Below are 19747 nucleotides of genomic sequence, written 5' to 3'. Positions count from 1 at the left end.
AAAGATTGACATAAAGTAAAATACTTTTGGTTCCAAAACTCACCTCTCTCATCATGTAGAAACCATATTCTGCATTATTCTTTCTCTTAGGGTAGGAGAAACATGGAAGGCCTTTTTCAGACAGCAGTAAAAGAATTGTTGTGGACTGGAGGACTCTTTTATGTTAGGAAATTTAGATTGCTACTAACAGCAGAAGAGGCTTAGCTGCTAGAGAGTTCCAATTAATTATTATAAAAAAATAAGAGTGAAAAAAAAAACCCAACAAATAGTTCTCTTTAGTCATGCATAGTACAAATGCTGACAGTAACCTCTTCTTTTTTTAAACAAAATATATGGAATCCTACACATCCTTGTGTCTAACAATGGTGTTGCTAATGCAATTGTTATGAAAAGCATAATGACATAACCTTCTTCAGTAATGAAGTACAAATAAAAGTAAATATTATTTTTGTTCCACAGCACATGAATAAGAATGCAAATGCAGTTTGTTAGAAACAGTTAATCCTCTTGTAAATATGGTAACATCTTAGGATTTTCTCAGCCAAAGCTGTATTAGGGAACAAAAATATTCTTGAGTCACATTTATTTTACTCTAATAAACTTCTCATTTAAGGACACTTTATATTCCTGGGATGTAGTAAAATAATTTTAATCTATTAAGAATATTATTATTTTTTTTTTTAAGTAATCTGAAATGTACTTGTACTCGATCCATAAATGAGTCCTGTCTTCTAGGAGTGTGTTGCACTGTCCCCACAAAACCATTGGCTGCCTGTAGGTCAGGGGGACATGGGATGGGGATGGTCTCTAAGGATGGGTGGGACAGATTCTCCCTGACTGTGGCCTGTCTCATTTTCAACTAGTGATGTTTTACGCTCTTCCTTTTGACCATCATTTACTGTTCATCTAAAAGGCTCAGTCATGCATCTAAATAAGGTTGTTAGTGGTAGAATGATTACCAGACTTAGGGAAAAACTGTCAATAATCTAATATCTGGAAATAATGGGTTTGGAGCCAGTAAAATATCTAGTTTGATGGTTTTACAGTGAATTGTACTTTTCTTCAACAGTGAAGTTCCTTGTAGATTAGATAGACTCTGAGAAGGGACAGGAAGTCTCTGGTCTTTAATTTTCTGCATATAAAGACAAATGATGTTCTGATTTGCAAAAAGAGGAACAATTCACTGTGTAATTTGAAGTAGTTTATTCTGTGCTTAGTGTTTTAAATTAGAGGCCTGTTGCTGCAGGTAGCTTTTCCCTGGATTTGGCACACAAGACTTTTCCTTTACTGCAGTGTCACAGTAGGAGTAATGGCCCTAAAAGGCAGATCAGAAATTGTTTAAAGGCCTCCAGAGTAAGGGAAACAAGAGATAAACAAGTCCCTTTCAACATGCTGTTGATGGGCTCTTAAGATTAATCACAACCAAAAGGGCATTTTACAAAGTATAAAATAATAATAATGTCCTTCCTCCTCAGACAAAGAAACTGTGCCTGCAATTACCAAATAGTTTATCTTTACCAAATTGTTTCTGTAGACCCAAATTGTTGTTGCTGATGGTACAAAGTCTGAAATATATTCATTTGGTGGAGAAGGAGATTGTTTTCAACAAACTTATCTCCCTGAACCAAACGCTCCTGAACAGCTGGAGTATATTGGGTGCACTCCTCAAACTAATTTTCATTTACAGAGAATTCATTTCATGCTCTTGCATTGGTTCACATCATGGAATGTAAACTACGTCATAATAAATTGAGACAATTGGGAAATTTGTTTGAAAAGTACAATCCAGGTCTAAAAATGAAATGCTAACAGAAATGCACCCCATTGCACATATGCAATCTCTGATCCAAGGCATTAGAGTAACTGAACATTGAATTCATTGATTTGACAACTCTTCTGTTGCATTTCACCTGCAGATCCCAAGCTATATATTGTGTGGCAAGCAACTGAATGCAGTTTGTATTTGTAGGGAGAAAATAAAAAAAAGTTTAGCTTGGGTTGACACTAACCATTGTAGTGTCAGACAAGAAAAAAGGCTTTTTTAAAGTATGTCAACAGCAAGAGGAGGCCTAAGGAAAATGCTGAATGAATACTTGATGAAGGAGATCACCTAACAAGTAGAGATGAGAAAAAGGCAGAAGCATTTAATGCCTTTTTTTATCTCAATTTTTAATATTAACAATAGATCTTGGACTCTCTGGTCCCCTGGATTAGAGGACCATGCTGAGAGAGCAGTGACTGTGATCACGAAAATTGTAAGGGACTAGTTGTATTAACTCAAAGTGCATAAGTCCATGGAGCCTTATGGACTGGCATTCAGAGTACTGAGAGTGTTAGTGGATGTTATAGCTGGATCTCTTTCAACAATTTACCAGAGGTCAGTGAGGTTCCTACAGGTTGGAAGGTAGCGCCAGTCTACCAAGTGCATAACGGAAGATCCAGGAAACTACCTGTTTCTGTTAGTCTAATCTCAGCACCTGGCAAAATTATGGAGACGGTTGTCCTGAAGGATTTTGAAAGCGTTTGAAAAACAAAGCTACTATCAAGCATAGTCAACAGAGGCTCATGAGGGGAAAATCTTGTCTTAGTAATTTGATATCCTTCCACTATGAGGTCACCTCCTTAATGGATGAAGGGAAGGTGGTGGACAGAATCATTCTGGATTTTATTAAGTCATTTAATTCCAACCTTCAGAGCATTCTTCTGGAAAAACTGTCCAACTATAACATGAACAAGTTCACATTATGTTGGGTGACGATCTGGCTGAGTTGTATATCTCAAGGAGTTGTAGTAAATTAAGCTACATCTGGCTGGTGGCCAGCCAGTAGCTGTGTTCCACAGGGCTCAGTTCTAGAACCAGTTCTGTTCACCATTTGTATTGATTATCTGAATACAGAAGTTGAATGCATTATTAGTAAGTTTGCTGATGATAGTAAACTGGGATGTTCAGTTGACTCTCTGGAGGAATGAGAGCCTTTCAGAGGGACTTAGATGGATTGGATCATTAGGTGATCATCAATGGCAAAATACATTTGGGGATTCATAGCCATCTAGTCAAAAGAGGTCATTCTCCCACTATATTTAACATTAGCATGACCTCAGCTTGAATATTATGTGCAATTCAGGGCTCCACAATATCGAAGGGTATTAAGGTACTTGAAAGAATCCAGAGAAGGGCAACAAACTGGTAAACGGGGTGGAAGGCTTGTCCTGTGAGGAAGGGCTGAGGGTACTCGAGTTGTGTAATATGGAGAAGATGTTAATCCAGGACTCTGGAACATGCTTCCTAGAGATATGATACTCTATTCTTGTAAATGTTCAAGAGGATTTTGGATAAAGCCCTTAACAATATGTTTTAGCTTTTGGTTAGTCCTGAAGCAGTCAGACAGTTCAACTTAATGATTTTTGTAGATCCCTTCCAAATTAACTGTTCTAGTCTAGACTAGTCTAGTATAATTGAGCCTAGTCTAGTCTGTTATTTAGGAAGCAAAGATTTGTAACTGGCTTTTAATTAACTCCTAGCCATATTAAAATGTAAGGCCACATTACAAAGCATAGCACATACCAAAGTGAGTGTGTTATTTCTGGAGGTACACTTCCCTGGATGAAACTTATGACTGTACTGTCAGTTTCTTTCATATAGCTGCTGGTACCTTTGAAGAGAGGGTGTTTGAATAGATGCTGGGAAAAGAAGTAGATTTTTCAAGGAAGAATCGGTGCCATTTAGATACTTTCATCATCATTAAACATATCTCAACCTGACAGAATCTATTTCTAGGAAGTTTTCACAGGAAACTGTGTGTTTTGTGTTTTTTTTTTAGCATGAACTGGTTATTAATACTTTTCATACTGTTTCAAAAAGTGATAAGGAAATAGACACTGAAATGAGACTGCAAAATTGTGTAACACATTGCATGATTCTCAAGAGAACACTGTTTATTATAGTGTATGTGGCAGATTAGAAAGCATGCAAGGGCCAAAAATCTTAATATTTGATAAAATGCTGTGCATGGACAGAAAAGCTGCTGCACTTCTCTACTAATATAGAATCATAGAATCATGAACTAGAAATGTAATATAAGAACGCAGATTTTCCTGGTGTGCCTATGAGGCATACCTTTGCTGAGTACAAGGCTGTGTATCTGGATTAGCTGCTGGACATTGTGTTCTGCTTCCCAGCTGGCAGCTGAAATTTTTTTGTGCATCCTGGCTTCCTTTCTTTATCATCTTTCACGTTTCCCAATGCATTTGCTCTAGAACAGAGATTTGCTTTGTGTACCAGATTGTTTGGGAAGAGCCTGTTCTATCTTTGCTATGCTCTGTTTTCCAAGGAAGTGGTGCCTATGGTAGTTACAAAGAATGAGCATGTGTTAGGATTTGACATTAAAAGAGTGGAGGAATGTGTTCCAATTGTGTTTCAACAAGGTTTGTTTCCAGTTGGCTGCTCTCCTGTCTTCTTATTGCATTATGTGAGCTCTTAGAGCTATTTTGGTCACTGTACAAAAGGCTTGTTATTTTTTCTGTGATTTGAGCAACTTGTCATTTTTCAGTTACACTCAAACCCTTAAAGTGTGGTGCAAAATGTATAAAGCCAGGTATAAAACACAAAATGGGCTCAGACATGTCTATTGTTTGTTAGAAGTGCTGCTTTGTCTATTGATGGATGTAATTGTCATAAAAATAGCAAGGGGGGACTTGGGCAGAGACTTGCTTCCCTGTTTATGTGCAGAGATCTGTCACAACATTATTTACGAGAAGAATTTATTGGGAAAAAAAAATCTTCAGCAGGGAAGTCATGCAGGAGAATCTTAATGGTTCCTGTGGACACATTGAACTTCAGGCTGGCAATATCATATAACACAGTCAAAATACTTGATCCATTCTTATGTACATGTGAGAATCCCATAAAAAGTCACCCAGCATGCCTTCCAATATGTTTTAGATTATAGTATCTTTAAATGAATTTAATAATAGAAATTTTAAAGTATTCACACTTTTAAAATACTTTTAATTTTGTACTCAAATGCTATCGTTTCTACAGTCTTTTTAAATCTTAAAATGCTTAATTAATACTTGAAAGCATAAAGTTTTTGTTTTGAATTATATAAGAAAATTCTGCATATCCTGATGTTTGTGCTGCTTACCAGAGTTATTTTTCCATGACATCAGTGTTAAAAACATGATGACAATAAGATTTTCAATTTAAAGCAAGACTGATAGAAAAGAAAATGAGTTCTAAACAAAGTGAGAGAGTTAATCATGGAACGATCACCTATGTTCAGCAGTATGACTTTAATTCACCGAAGTTAGTCAAAAAGCAATTTCAGTACTGAGTGGTCCTCCAATACAAGCACTGTAACTTGGTCATCTTAAATCTTAAGAAACAGAGACTGCAATTACACTTAGACAGTTTTGAAAAATAATAGGAGAGAGATTCATCTTAGATGTTCATCAGCATGGGCTTGCTGAAGTGAGTTCAGGTACAAAGAAATGAGGCATGCATTAAAAATAATAGTTTGAGGGAAAAATAATAGTTCCAGTGTGGAACAATTAAATGAACTCACTGAAAATGTCCCAGAAGTTAAGATCCATATTTGACATCTTAGTATTTGATTTCATGGAACTCAACAAGGGTTTAGGCGTTAATGAGGAGACTCACATTTGTTCTCATGCAGTATGTCACAGACAAATGTTGTGGCTCCACAAAGCAAGCATTTTAAAATTCCTGCTGGGTTAGGGTTTTCATTTCTCTGATCATACTACAAGACTGTCTCCCTGTGTTTTGCAGGTTCAGTTTTTCTTTCATGAAGATGGTTGGCTAGAATTTTATATTGGCTAGAATTTTATATGTTTATATATATATATATTATATTAAGCTGACTGATAGTTAAGAAAATGCATACTAATCTTGCAATATTTTTAAATAAATATACAATTTAGTAATATATAGGATTTAGTAATATATAGGATCTGTCTTTTTCACAGCCACCTCATATCACCTTGTGTTCTTGGTGATAACTGAACCAGACTGTTTTTTATATGAGTTGTTTCAAATGATTGATTCTGAACTTGTAGCAGAAATGTCATTAATCTCTGATACCCCCCTTCAGTACTACTTGCTGTTATCACACTGGGATCCACCTTTCAATTCTTGTAGTAATCCACAGAGTCTCTAGCTTAATGTGTAAGTTCCAGAGTGACACTGTAGAAAATGCTTTATCTAAATCCAGACAAATTATATCTACTTCATTTCTTTGTCTAGGAAATCAGTTATCTTATCAAAAAAGCTGTCAAGTTAGTCTGACACAATCTACCCTGCGAATACTGCTACATTTTATCCCATATTCTGTTTACTTCTCTGGCTTTAATTTTCTTTTTCTTCAAAGCCTGTTCTAAGGTCTTGCAAACTGAAGAGGTCAGACTAATAGGCTTAGGTTTTCCCAGAACATTTCTGTCCTTGCTTTTAAATATGAGCACTTCAGTTGCCATTCTCCGCTAGTATTTGATGCTTTCTCTGCCTTCATAGATTTGGAGGCTTATCCCTGCCACTGCAGTGGCCTTTATGAAATCACAGTAAACTTAACAAATCAGGTTTCAGTGAGACATTTTGCTAAAAGCCTATTGAACTTTATCCTTTTCTTTTTTTTATAATTTAAACTTTTGATTGGTTAGTGTGATATGAATAAAGAATATTTAAATAACCATCTACAAAAGGATCACATATAAGATACAAGCAAATACTACTGCTGTGATGATTAAGTGAATAGACAGTGCCTCCTACAACTTAAAGCCCTCTAAGCACAGGAACTGGGAGAGTTTCAAATGGCATAATAATAACAGAGGAAATTATATGAATTGGAGGATTGGAGCCTGAGGACCATCTAATACTGAGCACTTATATGTGAGAACTTACTTCACTCAGGTGTGGAGCATCACTGGGCATTAAAGCTGTCAGAAAATTTTGGATGTTTATTTTGTAATGTTTTATTTTAGACATTTAAAAGTACAATGAATGGAATGCAGTGGTGTAATGCTGTGCTATTTCTGTTAACTCAGTATGTCTTTCTGTTAATTTTATGCTTCTATTTTCATAAATACATAGAAGTACAGAAACTAAACCTGCAAATATTTATGGAATTTTCTTCATGTGTATTATAGTAATAGTCAGTGACAGTGTTCAGCTGATGAGCAGGTCCTTTGCTGGTCTTGACAAAGTAGCAAATAAAGAAATTTAATACATATGCAGTTCAGTATATCTTACACTGGCTAGGAGGAGGTGCATTTTTTTGTTTCCTCTTTCTTTGTTTTCTTTATTGCTTTCAGTTAGGAGTTGCATTTGAAAATTAATGAAGGTGAAAATTGCAATCAATTGTGTCTACAAAGAACTGGTGTTAATCTGAAAGCAAGGGAGATTAACATTGACAGTACTTTAGAGGGAAGGCCATTTATCAGTGACATCAGAGTTTTCAAGGTAATATCATCACAACCATAAATACTCATTTGGAAGTAGTTTTGCCAGTAGTCTTTGTAAAACACATAGGGGCTTTTGCTGTGGTGAGGTGGTACACAGAGAGTTGGCTACAGCATTTTCTACCTTTGCCAACTTATGCACCGATGCTTAGCAGTTTTTGGAAGCAATAATATTTATGTGAATTTAACATCCAAGTGCTATCAGATACTATAGACAAATGTAACTACTTTTTTGTGCATCTGTCTCCAGTGTTCCAGCTACTGGAAACTATTGTAATATGTAATTTTTTTTTTTTTTTTTTTCATTTCTTGCATATTTTCCTATAATCCTTAACTTTTTACTGTTCAGGTGTTTGAGATGTTTTCCTTTCTCTTATTTTCCTACAGTTTTCAGACTGAATCTTCTTATAGGAACTGACTGTAAGTAGTTTTTCAAGAAAGCTTATATACATCCATCTCTGTTTGGGAAAGTATGTGCTTAAATTTACGTATGTGCTTAAGACACACATTCAAATGAAAGATAAGTATAGAGGTGTATGTTGTTCACATCCTTACATACTTTTGTGAATAATGCACTTGCCTCAGTGCCTTCAGAATTAGCCTAGTAACCTTTCAAATTTTTTTTGTCAGTCGGACTAAAATTTTTCAATCTGATTTTACTTTTCTTCAGCTGAAAATAATCATAATGGCAATGATACCTATATTGATCTGCCAGCAATGTTTTAACTCTCTCTGAGTATTACTCAGTAGCATGGGTAGGCTCCCTGGTGCTACTTATTCTGTTATTAAAAGATCCACTCTGGTAAAGGACAACTTTCTGAACAGAAAGACCACTTTCACTTTGCATACAGAGAATTCCTGTCTGACTCCTGTGTAAAACTTGCATGCTTTACTAGGCTAAATGCCTCTTCTCTTTCTTTTCTTCCCACCTAGATCTAATGCAGTAGTTTATGAGAATAGGACTGTATTTTTCCCCTGGCTTCATTTCTGAATCAGAATGCACTTTGTGTCTGTTACAGGCTGTGATGTATGAAGCAGAAAGAAGATTGATTTTCACAAGCTACCTTGTACCTGAAGTAATGAGAGTGGCAAATTACTTGTTCACTGAGCAAACATGACAGGAATGTCATAGAGGGAATTTATATATATGCAAACACATGGGGGTCACATCAGTGTTACTTTAACAAAGTGACCTTATCCACCACAGGGGCATTTTAAAATCTGCATTAGCTTACAGAGTAAAGGCTGAATAAAGCTGCAAAGACCTGCATTGCGTGGGATGATGAAACTAACACAGCTAATAAATAATGTAATATTCAGCACAGCACGGAACATAATTTAAATGGCTGCATTATTTCTGTAGCAGAGACATCGGGTCAGAAGTTGTTTCTTCTACTCATTTACTCATTTAGGGTCTCTCTGAAGTTGAAAATATATTTTTGTAAAAGGAAAAGTGAGAGAATGTGAGACTAATTTTCTATCAAGTTTTTGTCTCAAGCTCTTCATCAGGATTCAGTAGAGAAATAGGCTTATGCTTCTCTTTATGAACACTTGCATTCACAGGGTATACATATTTGCAGAAGACAAATGAATCTTACAGACACTAAAGTTTCTACATATGTAAAACAGGAATGAATGAATTCTGAAAAGCTTCACAGAAGCTGATACTTGTAAAAGAGAAAAAGAAAAGGTGAAAGAGAGAAAATTGCTGTTACTGCCAGGAAACAGATGAGAATTTTATTTGTGTATGAGCTCTAAAGGGAAGAAAGAAAGCTATTATTTTCTTACTTTTTTTCCTTCCTCAACAATAAAGATTGCATGAGGTTACACTTCACTTAAAATAGGAAAGCAAGGCAATTTAGCTCTGGCTGTACAATGTAAAGCGACTCCCATGTGATTCTCCTCTATTTCAGGACCATCAGTAAGGTGGGCCAGTCTCACGCCCAGAAGCAAAGAAGGAAGAAAGTAGAAAGTCAAAAGTTTATGGAAGCTGCATTGCTTCAGTGGATATGGGAGATACATGTCTGCTCGTGGCAGTTTTAGTGCAGCCAAGTAGTTGAGAGAGAGCTGACAGTGAGATGGAGCAGAGATGAAGAGAGCCTGTGAGTTCACAGTCTGCATTTGATGAGTCATGGAGCCAGGGAGAAGGGCTCCTACTGAAATAATCATCTGTGAAGGTTCTCAGTAGCATCAGATGTAGTTTCACTCTGAGAAAAAAATCCAGCAGTTTTTTAGATACTTTTGTCATTCATTCATTGCTGAAACAACCTATTCTCACGTCCATGATACTGAACCTGATGGGTCTCATGGAGTACACATTAGAGGAAAGGAATTTTCTGGAGCAAAAGTAACAAATCCTTCATATCCACTTTGTTTTGTTGCTGGTGAAGAGCCACTCACAGCACAATCATCTCACATTCAAACCACCACCTGTTTGAATTTTGCTGGCAAATTGTGTTTGTTTTATTTTGAGTGTGTTCCTGGTATCTCAAAAAAAGCCATCTTCCTCTTTCTTTACCTCTGAGCACATTGAAAAATGAACTCAAACAAGGCAGTTTTTCAATTCTTTGTCTGACTGAAAGTGCTGAGAATTCATTGGGCTTATTTCCAATATTTTGGGGTTAGAGACTGAAGGAAATGTTTGTTACACATAATGGTTGTATTTTATTTTTTTTGCACAAAACTGATTTCCAAATGTAAACATCTCCTGCAGCATGGCTGTTCTTAGCTTTGATTGCCTTTGGCTTATGAGGCATTATTGGGGGCTCTAAGGCTGTAAAAAGAAAGAAAAGAAAATAGAAAGGGAGAATATCTCACAGAGAAAACCATTCAGATTAACAACTATAGTTTTGTCTGTGCAGCTCTGCATCACCTCTAGGAAAAGCAGACCTCATTTCAGACCTCATTTGTTCTATTTAACACAGCCTGTTATGTTAGTGCAATAATGGTACAGTAATGGACTGAATTTTATTTCCTGAATCCACTTAATTGACATGGAGCAGAGTTGCAGGGGCTAATAGTTGCATTTCAAAGATGAGGCCAAATGCTTTCTATTTCCATTGTCTTCTTGGATATTGAGCGAATCTCAGGGTCTCGTCTTGTTATCTGTTTGCCTGCTTTGCTGATGAGATGTATCCATCCCAATCCCTTGAGTTTCTTAGACTACAAACTATTCACTGTTTATTTCCAGGGCTGTATTGCTACATCTGGCTTCTGATTGTGTTCCATCACTGCTGAGACACTTCTGCCATTCTCAGGGTGCAGTGCTTCATGCCCTGTCTGTGCTTATGCAGCCACACTGGCTGCTGTGAGTAGCCAATGCACACAACCCCAGGTCTACTGTTACACTGCCTAATCAGTTTGAAACTTAGCATCATCTCCCAGCTTTTTCCTATTGCAGCTGCTGCATGTTATGGCTGCTTTAACTGCTAAGAGACTTTTTTTATACTTCTGCCGATGGCCTCTGAACTATTAGTCCCCATCTGGAGCTGCTACTTACAGTGACTTTTCTTTTAATTGTGCCTATTGTGGAACTGCTAAAAGATAGTATTTTTGTCCTTCTAAAGGATAAATGTCTTAAACAAATAATGCAGAATAATGCAATAGTCTTGTGGCACAGAAATAGTGCATTGTCTTTCTCAGGATTGGGAAACCTGGCAATGGCAGTGATCCCAGATCTGCTGCATCAAAACTCAAACTCTCCTTTTCTTTGAAGAACAGGTTCAGTGCTGGTTTACACCTTGTTGGGTGCTGGGCTGTGAGCAGAGGTTTCTATCCTCACTCTGCCACCCTGAGGGGCTGCTGTTCCCAACCAGATAGGTTGGTGCTCTCTTTTTGTTCCCATTGCTACTGTTTTTCCTTGTGTATTTTTCTGCTGTACATTTGCAGCAACTGCATGACAGTCTGGTTTGCTTAATGCTTTGAGTCCCATGGGGTTTTATGTAGAGTTGGGAAGGTGAAGAAGAAAAAATTCATTTTAATGACTTGGCACCAGCGGTGTTGGAGGTAGTAAGACAATCCAGGAGTGAAAGAGTTATTTCATATTCTTTTCACAGCAATAACCATGGAAGGACATATGCTTGAATGTGTATTCTTTTTATTATTATTTACAATGACAAATATTTCCCGTTAGTTTTGAGTGCCTCATAAATGTGGAGCTGATGATGAAATATATAGATTACACACCTGTGGCACTGGAATCAGTGCAAGAAGACAGCTTGGTGTGGTTCACAGTGCACTGCGACCTCCATAGTGATTATTAATCAATCAGGATTTCAGGGGAACATCCACAATCCTAGATGAAGTACTTGCTTATTCCTCTCTCTTTTTTCTTTATAAATACGAAAGCTGAACTTCTGGCAAACACACTATAGTTGTGTGACTTCTGTCAAAGGATGCTGAGCTCTCTTTGCCCTGAATTCAGGTTTAAATGGGGTTGGTATGTTCCTTAGTGGGCTGTTAATTTGAATCGCCATGTCTTGTTGCACACAGCCTGGTGTGGAATCTTAACAGTGATCAACAATCTCTCAGAGAGCCAGGTTGACAGCTCTAGGGTGAGTGGTCTGGTTATGAGTCTGGGAACCACGAGCTGGCTTGTGGAGCGTTGGAGCTTGTTAGTATATAATGTTTTGTTAGAAAGCAATTTGCTCAGAGGAAAGGAATTGCTTTGAAGGAATAAAAAGAGATTTGGGACTTTGAACAGGTTGCTGGTAAATTCCATTTTACGGCAGTGGTTTGCCTTTCATGGAGCTTGTAGTTGCACAAGATACTGTTGTATATTGGTTGGGCAAAAGGGATATTCACAAATTCTTTCAGGCTTCTTGTGAATATAATGGGAGAGAAATGTGAAACCATACTGAAGCAATGTGTTTTTTTTGTTTTTTTTTTTTCTGCTCAGAGAAGGCAGACTAGTTCCAGCCATTATAAAATGGCAATAATTTTGTTCAAATGACCAAATTTGCAACTTTTCTAGTGTAAGTGAGGTGGAATAGGCATCGTTGTCCTATTGACTTTTATCAGCAGAAACGTGACGATTGTGCTGAGTTGTTTCTTAACCAGATCCCTAGGGTTCTTCTACAAAGACTGAGAAGTGAGAGAAAGTTTCATTATTGTACCTCTTGCCACTCTCTGCAGAGCTGTAATCCTTAAGCACTACAGCCTATGTTCCTGAACGTGTCTTTGTGGCAGGAAGAGAGGTATTTTGTCTTTGAAGGAGGTTGCTGAGAAATAAGCTGTGTTACCTTGTACTTGAACCACAGTAGCTTGCTGTTGCAGTGAAAACATCACTGAGCAAGATGAGGGTAGCAGGATGTGCAATTTCCTTTGGTGTTGTAAATCAAATTTTTTCATTACCCTTTGGACAGACAGGAGAGAGACTAGAGAAATCTGCCTGTCTGAGGCCCTTGTGCCAAACTACTCAAATCTTCCTGACAGGATTTCTCCCATGGATTGGTTGGTATATATGCTGGAAATCTCTTTAAATCTGTTATGTCTTTATGACTGATGAGCAGAATCCAAAAAGAGTCGCAATCCCAAAAGCTAAAATATCCACTGCACATGACTGGCCTAAAGGCACCAGTAGAACTGCTTTTGTTTAGCAAAACCTATTGCAGAGCTACGATTGCTTGGGCTTTCATATAAAACTGATGGAGGTGTTGAATTCTGATACTGACCAGGGTGGAGGAATGATGACAAAACAGGGAGAGAGGTTATACTGACGCTGTGTATAACTCCTTTAAAGCTAAACACAATTTAGGAGTTAAGAGATGTTAACCAGACACATAATTTTTAAATTCTCCTTAATTTGAAAAATGATTTTTAAAGAAATATTGAGAAGTAATTATTTTTATGTATTTATCTTTGCAGGATGAATAAGAGATACTTACAGAAAGCAACGAAAGGGAAGCTGCTAATAATAATATTTGTTGTAACTCTGTGGGGGAAATTAGCATCTGGAGCAAATCATCATAAAGGTAAGAAATTCTATTTATGTTATATTGTTATATCTCAACCGTTAGTTAGCAAATTCAGGAGTGTCTACTTTGTAGGACATTTTTTTTTCTTAGTATATATTTGTGTGCCCTTGTACTGGTTCACAAATCAATACCCAAGGGACTTTTATTAATTTTGGGGGAATTTAAGTATTTCAATTCCATTTTCAGCAGTCTCTGATTTTAGCATCTTTCGGTCAATTTCTAATGATGGAACAGTTGAAAAGGTGATGCAAGACGCTTGGCAAATCAAGGAATCAAATATATGATAAAATAGTTATATTGAGTAGTTTCTATATGTGCCTCTGATGAATTCCTGCAGAGAACCTTGGAAACATTATGTTGCTACTGTGTACAGTTACTTGTCAGGGCTAACTTCATTGAATACGTGCTGAGTGTGATTGTTTCTCTATTACTTTCCAGTACCATTCTTCATTCCTAATACTGGACCAAAAACTATACCAAAACTTTGACAATGTTTTTTCTTCCTCCTAGGACTGTTTCAGTCCTTAAAATGCAGAAACACAAGGACAAGTACTTTTTTTCTTTTTTCTTTGTCCTTCAGGATGGAAAAAGCTCTCTGGATCTATTATCTAATGTCTTTTTTTAGACCATACAGCATATCAGTTCATCTGACTTCATTTTCATAGAATTGAAGAATCAAAGAATGGCCTGGGTTGAAAAGGACCACAATGATCATCCATTTTCAAGCCCCCTACTATGTGCAGGGTTGCCAACCACCAGACCAGGCTGCCCAAAGCCACATCCAGCCTGGCCTTGAATGCCTCCAGGGATGGGGCATCCACAACCTCCTTGGGCAATGTGCTTCATTGCGTCACCACCCTCTGTGTGAAAAACTTCCTCCTAATATCTAACCTAACCCTCAGTTTAAAACCATTCCCCCTTAGTCTCAGTTTAAAACCATCCCCCCTTGTCCTATTGTAAACAGCCATTCCTCCTCCTGTTCATATGCTCCCTTCGAGTACTGGAAGGCCACAATGAGATCTCCCCAGAGCCTCCTCTTTTCCAAGCTGAACAAGCCCAGTTCCCTCAACCTTTCCTCATAGGAGAGGTGCTCCAGCCTTCTAATTATCTTAATGGCCCTCCACTGCACCTGCTCTAAGAGCTCCATGTCCTTCCTGTACTGGGGGCCCCAGGCCTGGATGCAGTGCTCCAGGTGGGGCCTCACAAGAGCCGAGTAGACGGGGACAATCACCTCCCTCTCCCTGCTGGCCACCCCTTTTTTAATGCAGTTCCTTCTGATAATAGAATTCTGTGAGCAAGTACTTTTATATATCTAACTGCTGGATATTTTTCTGCTGTGTGAAGATGTTTTTCTTTAAAATACTGACTAAAGACTTTAGGATGCAGAGGAACTTTAAGCAAAGTCTTCTAAATTGTTATTTAGGTGCAATCTGATATGGTCCTGCAGGTCACCAAAGATGGGCATTTTGCCAGATAGGAACCTTGCTGATTCACTTTGCTCAACCTTTGTTCTCTCTCTAAACTAGAATGCGGATTTGTGTTCTGGCTGGCTAGAAAACAGCTTGTTGGAAAACAGCCAAGCTATTCTAGCATGAATTCATAATTCTTTTGTCTTTGATTATCTTTCTTTAGAAATCAAAAATCCCATATCCAGATCATTTTTATTCTATCCACAAAAGGCTGATCAAGCTGTGCTTGCTTCCGTCCAACTGAGACTTTATCAAAGCATATTTACCAATCTATTTGAAAAACTGATGAATGAAACCTATCACCAGGTAATTCCTGGAAAAAAAAAAAAAAAATTAGAATCCTAAGGACTACTTGGGAAAACAGTACTTCATAATTGAGAATCAAATGATCCCCAATCTATTTTATCTTTTCAGATATATTCATACAAAGGAAAATGTAGGAGAGCCACACCATTTATTATCTGGACAGTGTTTGGTGATTTGAACCTTAGCCGTAGAATAGAAATAATTTGCAAAATATTAAATTTGATCATAGAATCATAGAATCACCAAGGTTGGAAAAGACCTCAAAGATCATCCAGTCCACCTGTTTACCTACCAACAATATAACCCCACTAAACCATGTCCTTTAGTACCACACCTATGAGGTACTGAAAACCTCCAGGGACAAAGACTCAACTGCCTCCCTGGGCAGCCCATTCCAGTGCCTGATCTCTCTTTTGGAGAATAAATTTTTCCTGATATCCAATCTAAACCTCTCCTGGCACAACTTGAAGCCATTCCCTGTATTCTACTGCTAGTTACATGTAAGTAGAGGCAGATCCCCACCTCAACACAACCTCTTTTCAGGTCATTGTAGAGGGCAATAATGTCTCCCCTGAGCCTCCTCTTCTCCAGACTAAACAATCACATTTCCCTCAGCCCTTCATAAGACTTGTTGACCCCTCAACAGCTTTGTTGCTTTCTCTGGACAGTCTACAGGCACCCAAAATCTTGTAGTAAGGGGCCCCAAACTGAACATAGTACTCAAGGTGTGGCCTTAGAAGAGCTGAGCTGAGCAGAGGGACAGTCACTTCTGTGCCCATTCTGGCTACACTATTCCTGATACAAGCCAGGATGCTATTGGTCTTCTTGCCCATCTGATTGCTGACTCATGTTTAGCTGAGCATTGACTAATACTCAGATCCATTTCTTCCACACTGTCTTTAAGCCACTATTCCCCAAGCCTGTAATGTTGCCTGGGGTTATTGTGGCCAAAGTGAAGGACCTGGCACTTGGTCTTGTTGAGCTTCATCCCATCGGTCTCAGCCCAGCTATCCAGCCCAGATCCATCTGAAGGGCTTTCCAACCCTCAGGCAGATTGACACTTCTTGCTAACTTGGTATCATCTGCAGAATTACTGACAATGAACTAGATTTGTCCAGGTCATCAATAAAGAAACTGAACAAGACAGGCCTTAGTACTGATTCCTGGAGAACACCAGTCAGGACCGGATGTCAGCTGGATGTTTTTAGATAAAAAATGTGAACATTAACTCCCCTCCCCCCCTTGTGAAATCAGCTTGTTAACTTTAGGGAATTCTTTACATTTCAGCAAGTTGAGCAAAAGCTTTGGTTCTTCTTTAAGTTATAATTTGTCATATAAATTGTTATTTAGCAAAATATATGAAGATATCTTGCAGGGAACCATAAAAACAAGAGACATGACTTGAGTGTTTAATTTAGAAAAGCAACAATTGTGCATGTCCAGGTTATTTTAGGAGGAAAAAAAATATGCAGGAGGATTTTGTCATAGGTGTAGTAGATCTCCGAAGCAGCTGCACTCATTTTATATAGGGTTGTTTTTTTTTTTTAAAGTACAAGTCAAAAATAGGCAACTCAACTACCACTGCCAAGGAAACTGGGAGTTTAACTTTCATTCTGCCATAAACATTCTCCCCCCTACTCTAATAACAGAAAAGGAACTAAAGTGCACTCAAGGAGAACTTGGCACTGCTACCTTCACCAAAAGTGTCCAAATGCTGAGAAAAGTGTGTTTCTTCAGTGATAATTATCCCTAGCATCATTAATCTTCATTTACAGGAGTCCTTACCAACATATTGATGTGACAAACCCTAATGACTTTGAAGGAGCCCCTACAGTTTCACAGATCAATAATCTACATTTTAAAAAATCTTTACTTTCCTCTATTGATTTAGTCATATTACGCATCAGTTGCACCAACTCTTAAACCCATCTCTTTTTCTGAAGGCTATTGTCAAAAAAAAAGAGAAAGAGAAAGAAGGAAAGATCATCAACGTGTGAAAAATTGTTTAATGAGCATTCTGCTCTCCAGACAGACTTCAGCAGTGATACAAACACTGACTCTGACAAGCCATCTGTAGACTTGTTGCGCTTATTTCAGTGATATGGCACAAACAAGAAATTCCAGGTCAGCAGCAAGAGGAGCAAAGCCTCAAGCAGGAAATAGGAAACCAGGCCATGAGGCCCAGATGAGGCTGCAACCGCCAAAGCTGCCATCTGGGATTTCAGGTTACAGCTTTTTGGTGTCAGGTAAGTGAGTAGCTAGTCCTCTTGAGAAGACTGGTTTGAAGACACTTCTGTTCCCTCATCTTGACTGACTGTTAAAGGTTCATCAGTCTGGAAGGAAAGACTACGAGCTAAAAGTGTGCCCTCACGGTATTTAAAAGAAAACACAAAACTTACCTTTATATTTTGACTTCTGAAAAGAAGCAGGAACTCAACTTTTTCCTTTTAATTTCACTGTGAACTCATGCTATGAAGATCTTACCTAGCAAGTGTGTTTATGAATCTGACTGCAGTATCTTATACAACTTGTACTATACTAGCTATATATGAGAAGACAAGTAAAGAGTGGAATGTCAGTATCCAAAAGCATGTTGTCAACATTATAAGTCTGAAAACTGATATGCTTCGAGAGCAGCCAAAAGATTTTTACTTCAAGAAATCCATAAGAGTTTTATACTATGAGACTGATCCTGATCCTCCTACTCATTGCTTGCCCTTGGAAAGCAAATAAACCTGTGCAAACATATCGTCTTCACTGACAGATGTGGCAGACGGGCATCGGTTCAGCATCACTGCCTCCTTGCTCCTTCTGTCATAGGGAACATGAATTGATTTGGTGACCATTGTATCTTAACCTGTTTTAAAGGTTTCAAGTATAGGATTGGTCCTTTTGAGAAGGAAATATACCAACACGCCCCTTACAAGCACTCCATTATAGGCAAGAAGCAAACTTAGATGCAGTTTCTACCTTTAAATAAAACTCTCAGAATTTGGATTTCTTTGAGCTTTTCATAATTACAATTTTTTTTCTTTTTTTTTTTTTTTTTTTTTTTTACGTCGATAACAGAATAATATGTAATAATAATGTGGATAAATTAAGGATGCTTTTCAGTCTGAGCCTACGTTCATTGGGGCACTCTTTGGAAGTGCAATAACGCTAACACTGCACTGAGTCAGCATGTGACAGACTCCTGGCTCTGCCTGACCCCTGGAGTGTGGAATTGATCTGTTCTAAGCAGAGATAATATAGCACTTTGTTAAAATGTGTGCTAATGGCCTGTGTGCGTTACCTCAGTGCCCTTATACTCACTGTATGCACAAGGAGTGAAATTCACTGGTGAGTTAGGACATCTTTTTTGGTGGCTTAATGGGTGATTTATGTCATATCTGTTGTTCACAAAGTGTGTGGGAATTGAGGCATGATGGTGAATACTGTGCAAACTCAGTGTTGTGAATCTCACCTTAAAGATACCATTGATTGTCTGACCTTCGTGCTAGATTTTCTTCTAGACAGATTCTTCTTTAGTTATCGATCAACTGACATTCATCTCATTATCTATGTGTAAATTTGATGCTATTCGTGTGATCCCATGCTCAGCATAGATGATGGTGTTTAAAGTCTAGTACTGGCTTGCACTCATTAGGCTCTCAGAACAAAACTTTGCCATGGTACCTGTAGCTTTGAAGTTCAGTAAAGGCGATGTTTAAGTGGAGATGCTTCTGAGCACTGATGTTTAGTTCTGCTTATTTGTTTTCCTGATTTGCTGTTTGCTGTATGTTTAAAAATGAAGCCACAGAGCAGAAGACAGTGTTTGCCTCATAGTGATTGCTTGCTACAGGCCAAATGATACTTCTGTGATGGCTCTGGGAGAAAGCCTCCAGAGGACATGGTGGTCGGGTTGAAAAGGACAGAGACAGGATGCCTACAGCAGGAACAAAGACTGGGGGATGACTGCAAAGATCAATGAACAGGCACACAGCCTTTTGAGGTGATGGAAAAAAGGGACTGCAAGAGCTGTATATGACTGTGTTGAAGATTTCTGCTATGAGGGCAGACCTGGATAGAAAAGCCCACATGACTAAGGGCAGATTTATTTATAAGCTCTTTTATTTTGTTCAGCTTTCTGCTCAAAACCACTGAGTTTTCTCTGTTCTAAGATATATTTTTGTCTGGTTTTTTACTGAAGTTTTAGAGTGCTCTGTTAGAAAAAGTCCAACACAGACCTGAGACTAACTTTGGTCTTCTTGCATTTGTGTGCAAAATCATGTAAAAATTTCTTGAGTGTTATATAAATTAGAACACTGCAGAATATGTATTACAGGTTCTATTGCTGGGAATCACAGTGGGAGTTACCGTCATTCAGAAAGGTGGGTGAAGGACTCTATCAGCCCTTTATTCTTGTGTCTTGTTCTTGCATTAAGACTGTGCAGGTTATTGACAGTCATGTTTGGAAGCTTGCGTGAACACATACAACAAATTGCAGCTAAATAATGCTGTCTCTTTTGCTTTATTTTGGCACACTAG

The 19747-nt window shown here is 38.0% G+C and overlaps 1 protein-coding gene across 5 annotated transcripts in view; it reads left to right on the top strand.

The window, feature by feature from the left end:
- The window catches only part of TAFA2 (TAFA chemokine like family member 2), a 179125-nt gene that overhangs the window by 113956 nt on the left and 45422 nt on the right, over nucleotides 1-19747 (top strand). For all 5 annotated transcript variants that reach the window (XR_016465394.1, XR_016465393.1, XM_090138226.1 and 2 more), the window contains exon 2: nucleotides 13336-13442. Coding sequence is in view for 3 of the 5 variants with exons in the window: in XM_090138226.1 (XP_089994352.1) it covers nucleotides 13337-13442 (106 nt within the window). In the remaining 2 variants the exon portion in view is untranslated. The remainder of the gene's footprint in view (nucleotides 1-13335; nucleotides 13443-19747) is intronic.

The sequence above is a fragment of the Phasianus colchicus genome, chromosome 1 (assembly GCF_987193195.1).
Source record: "Phasianus colchicus chromosome 1, bPhaCol1.hap1.1, whole genome shotgun sequence".
In the NCBI taxonomy this organism is placed as follows: Eukaryota; Metazoa; Chordata; class Aves; order Galliformes; family Phasianidae; genus Phasianus; species Phasianus colchicus.
The sequence above is the reverse complement of the archived record's forward strand: the minus strand, read 5'-3'. Positions and strand labels throughout refer to the sequence as shown.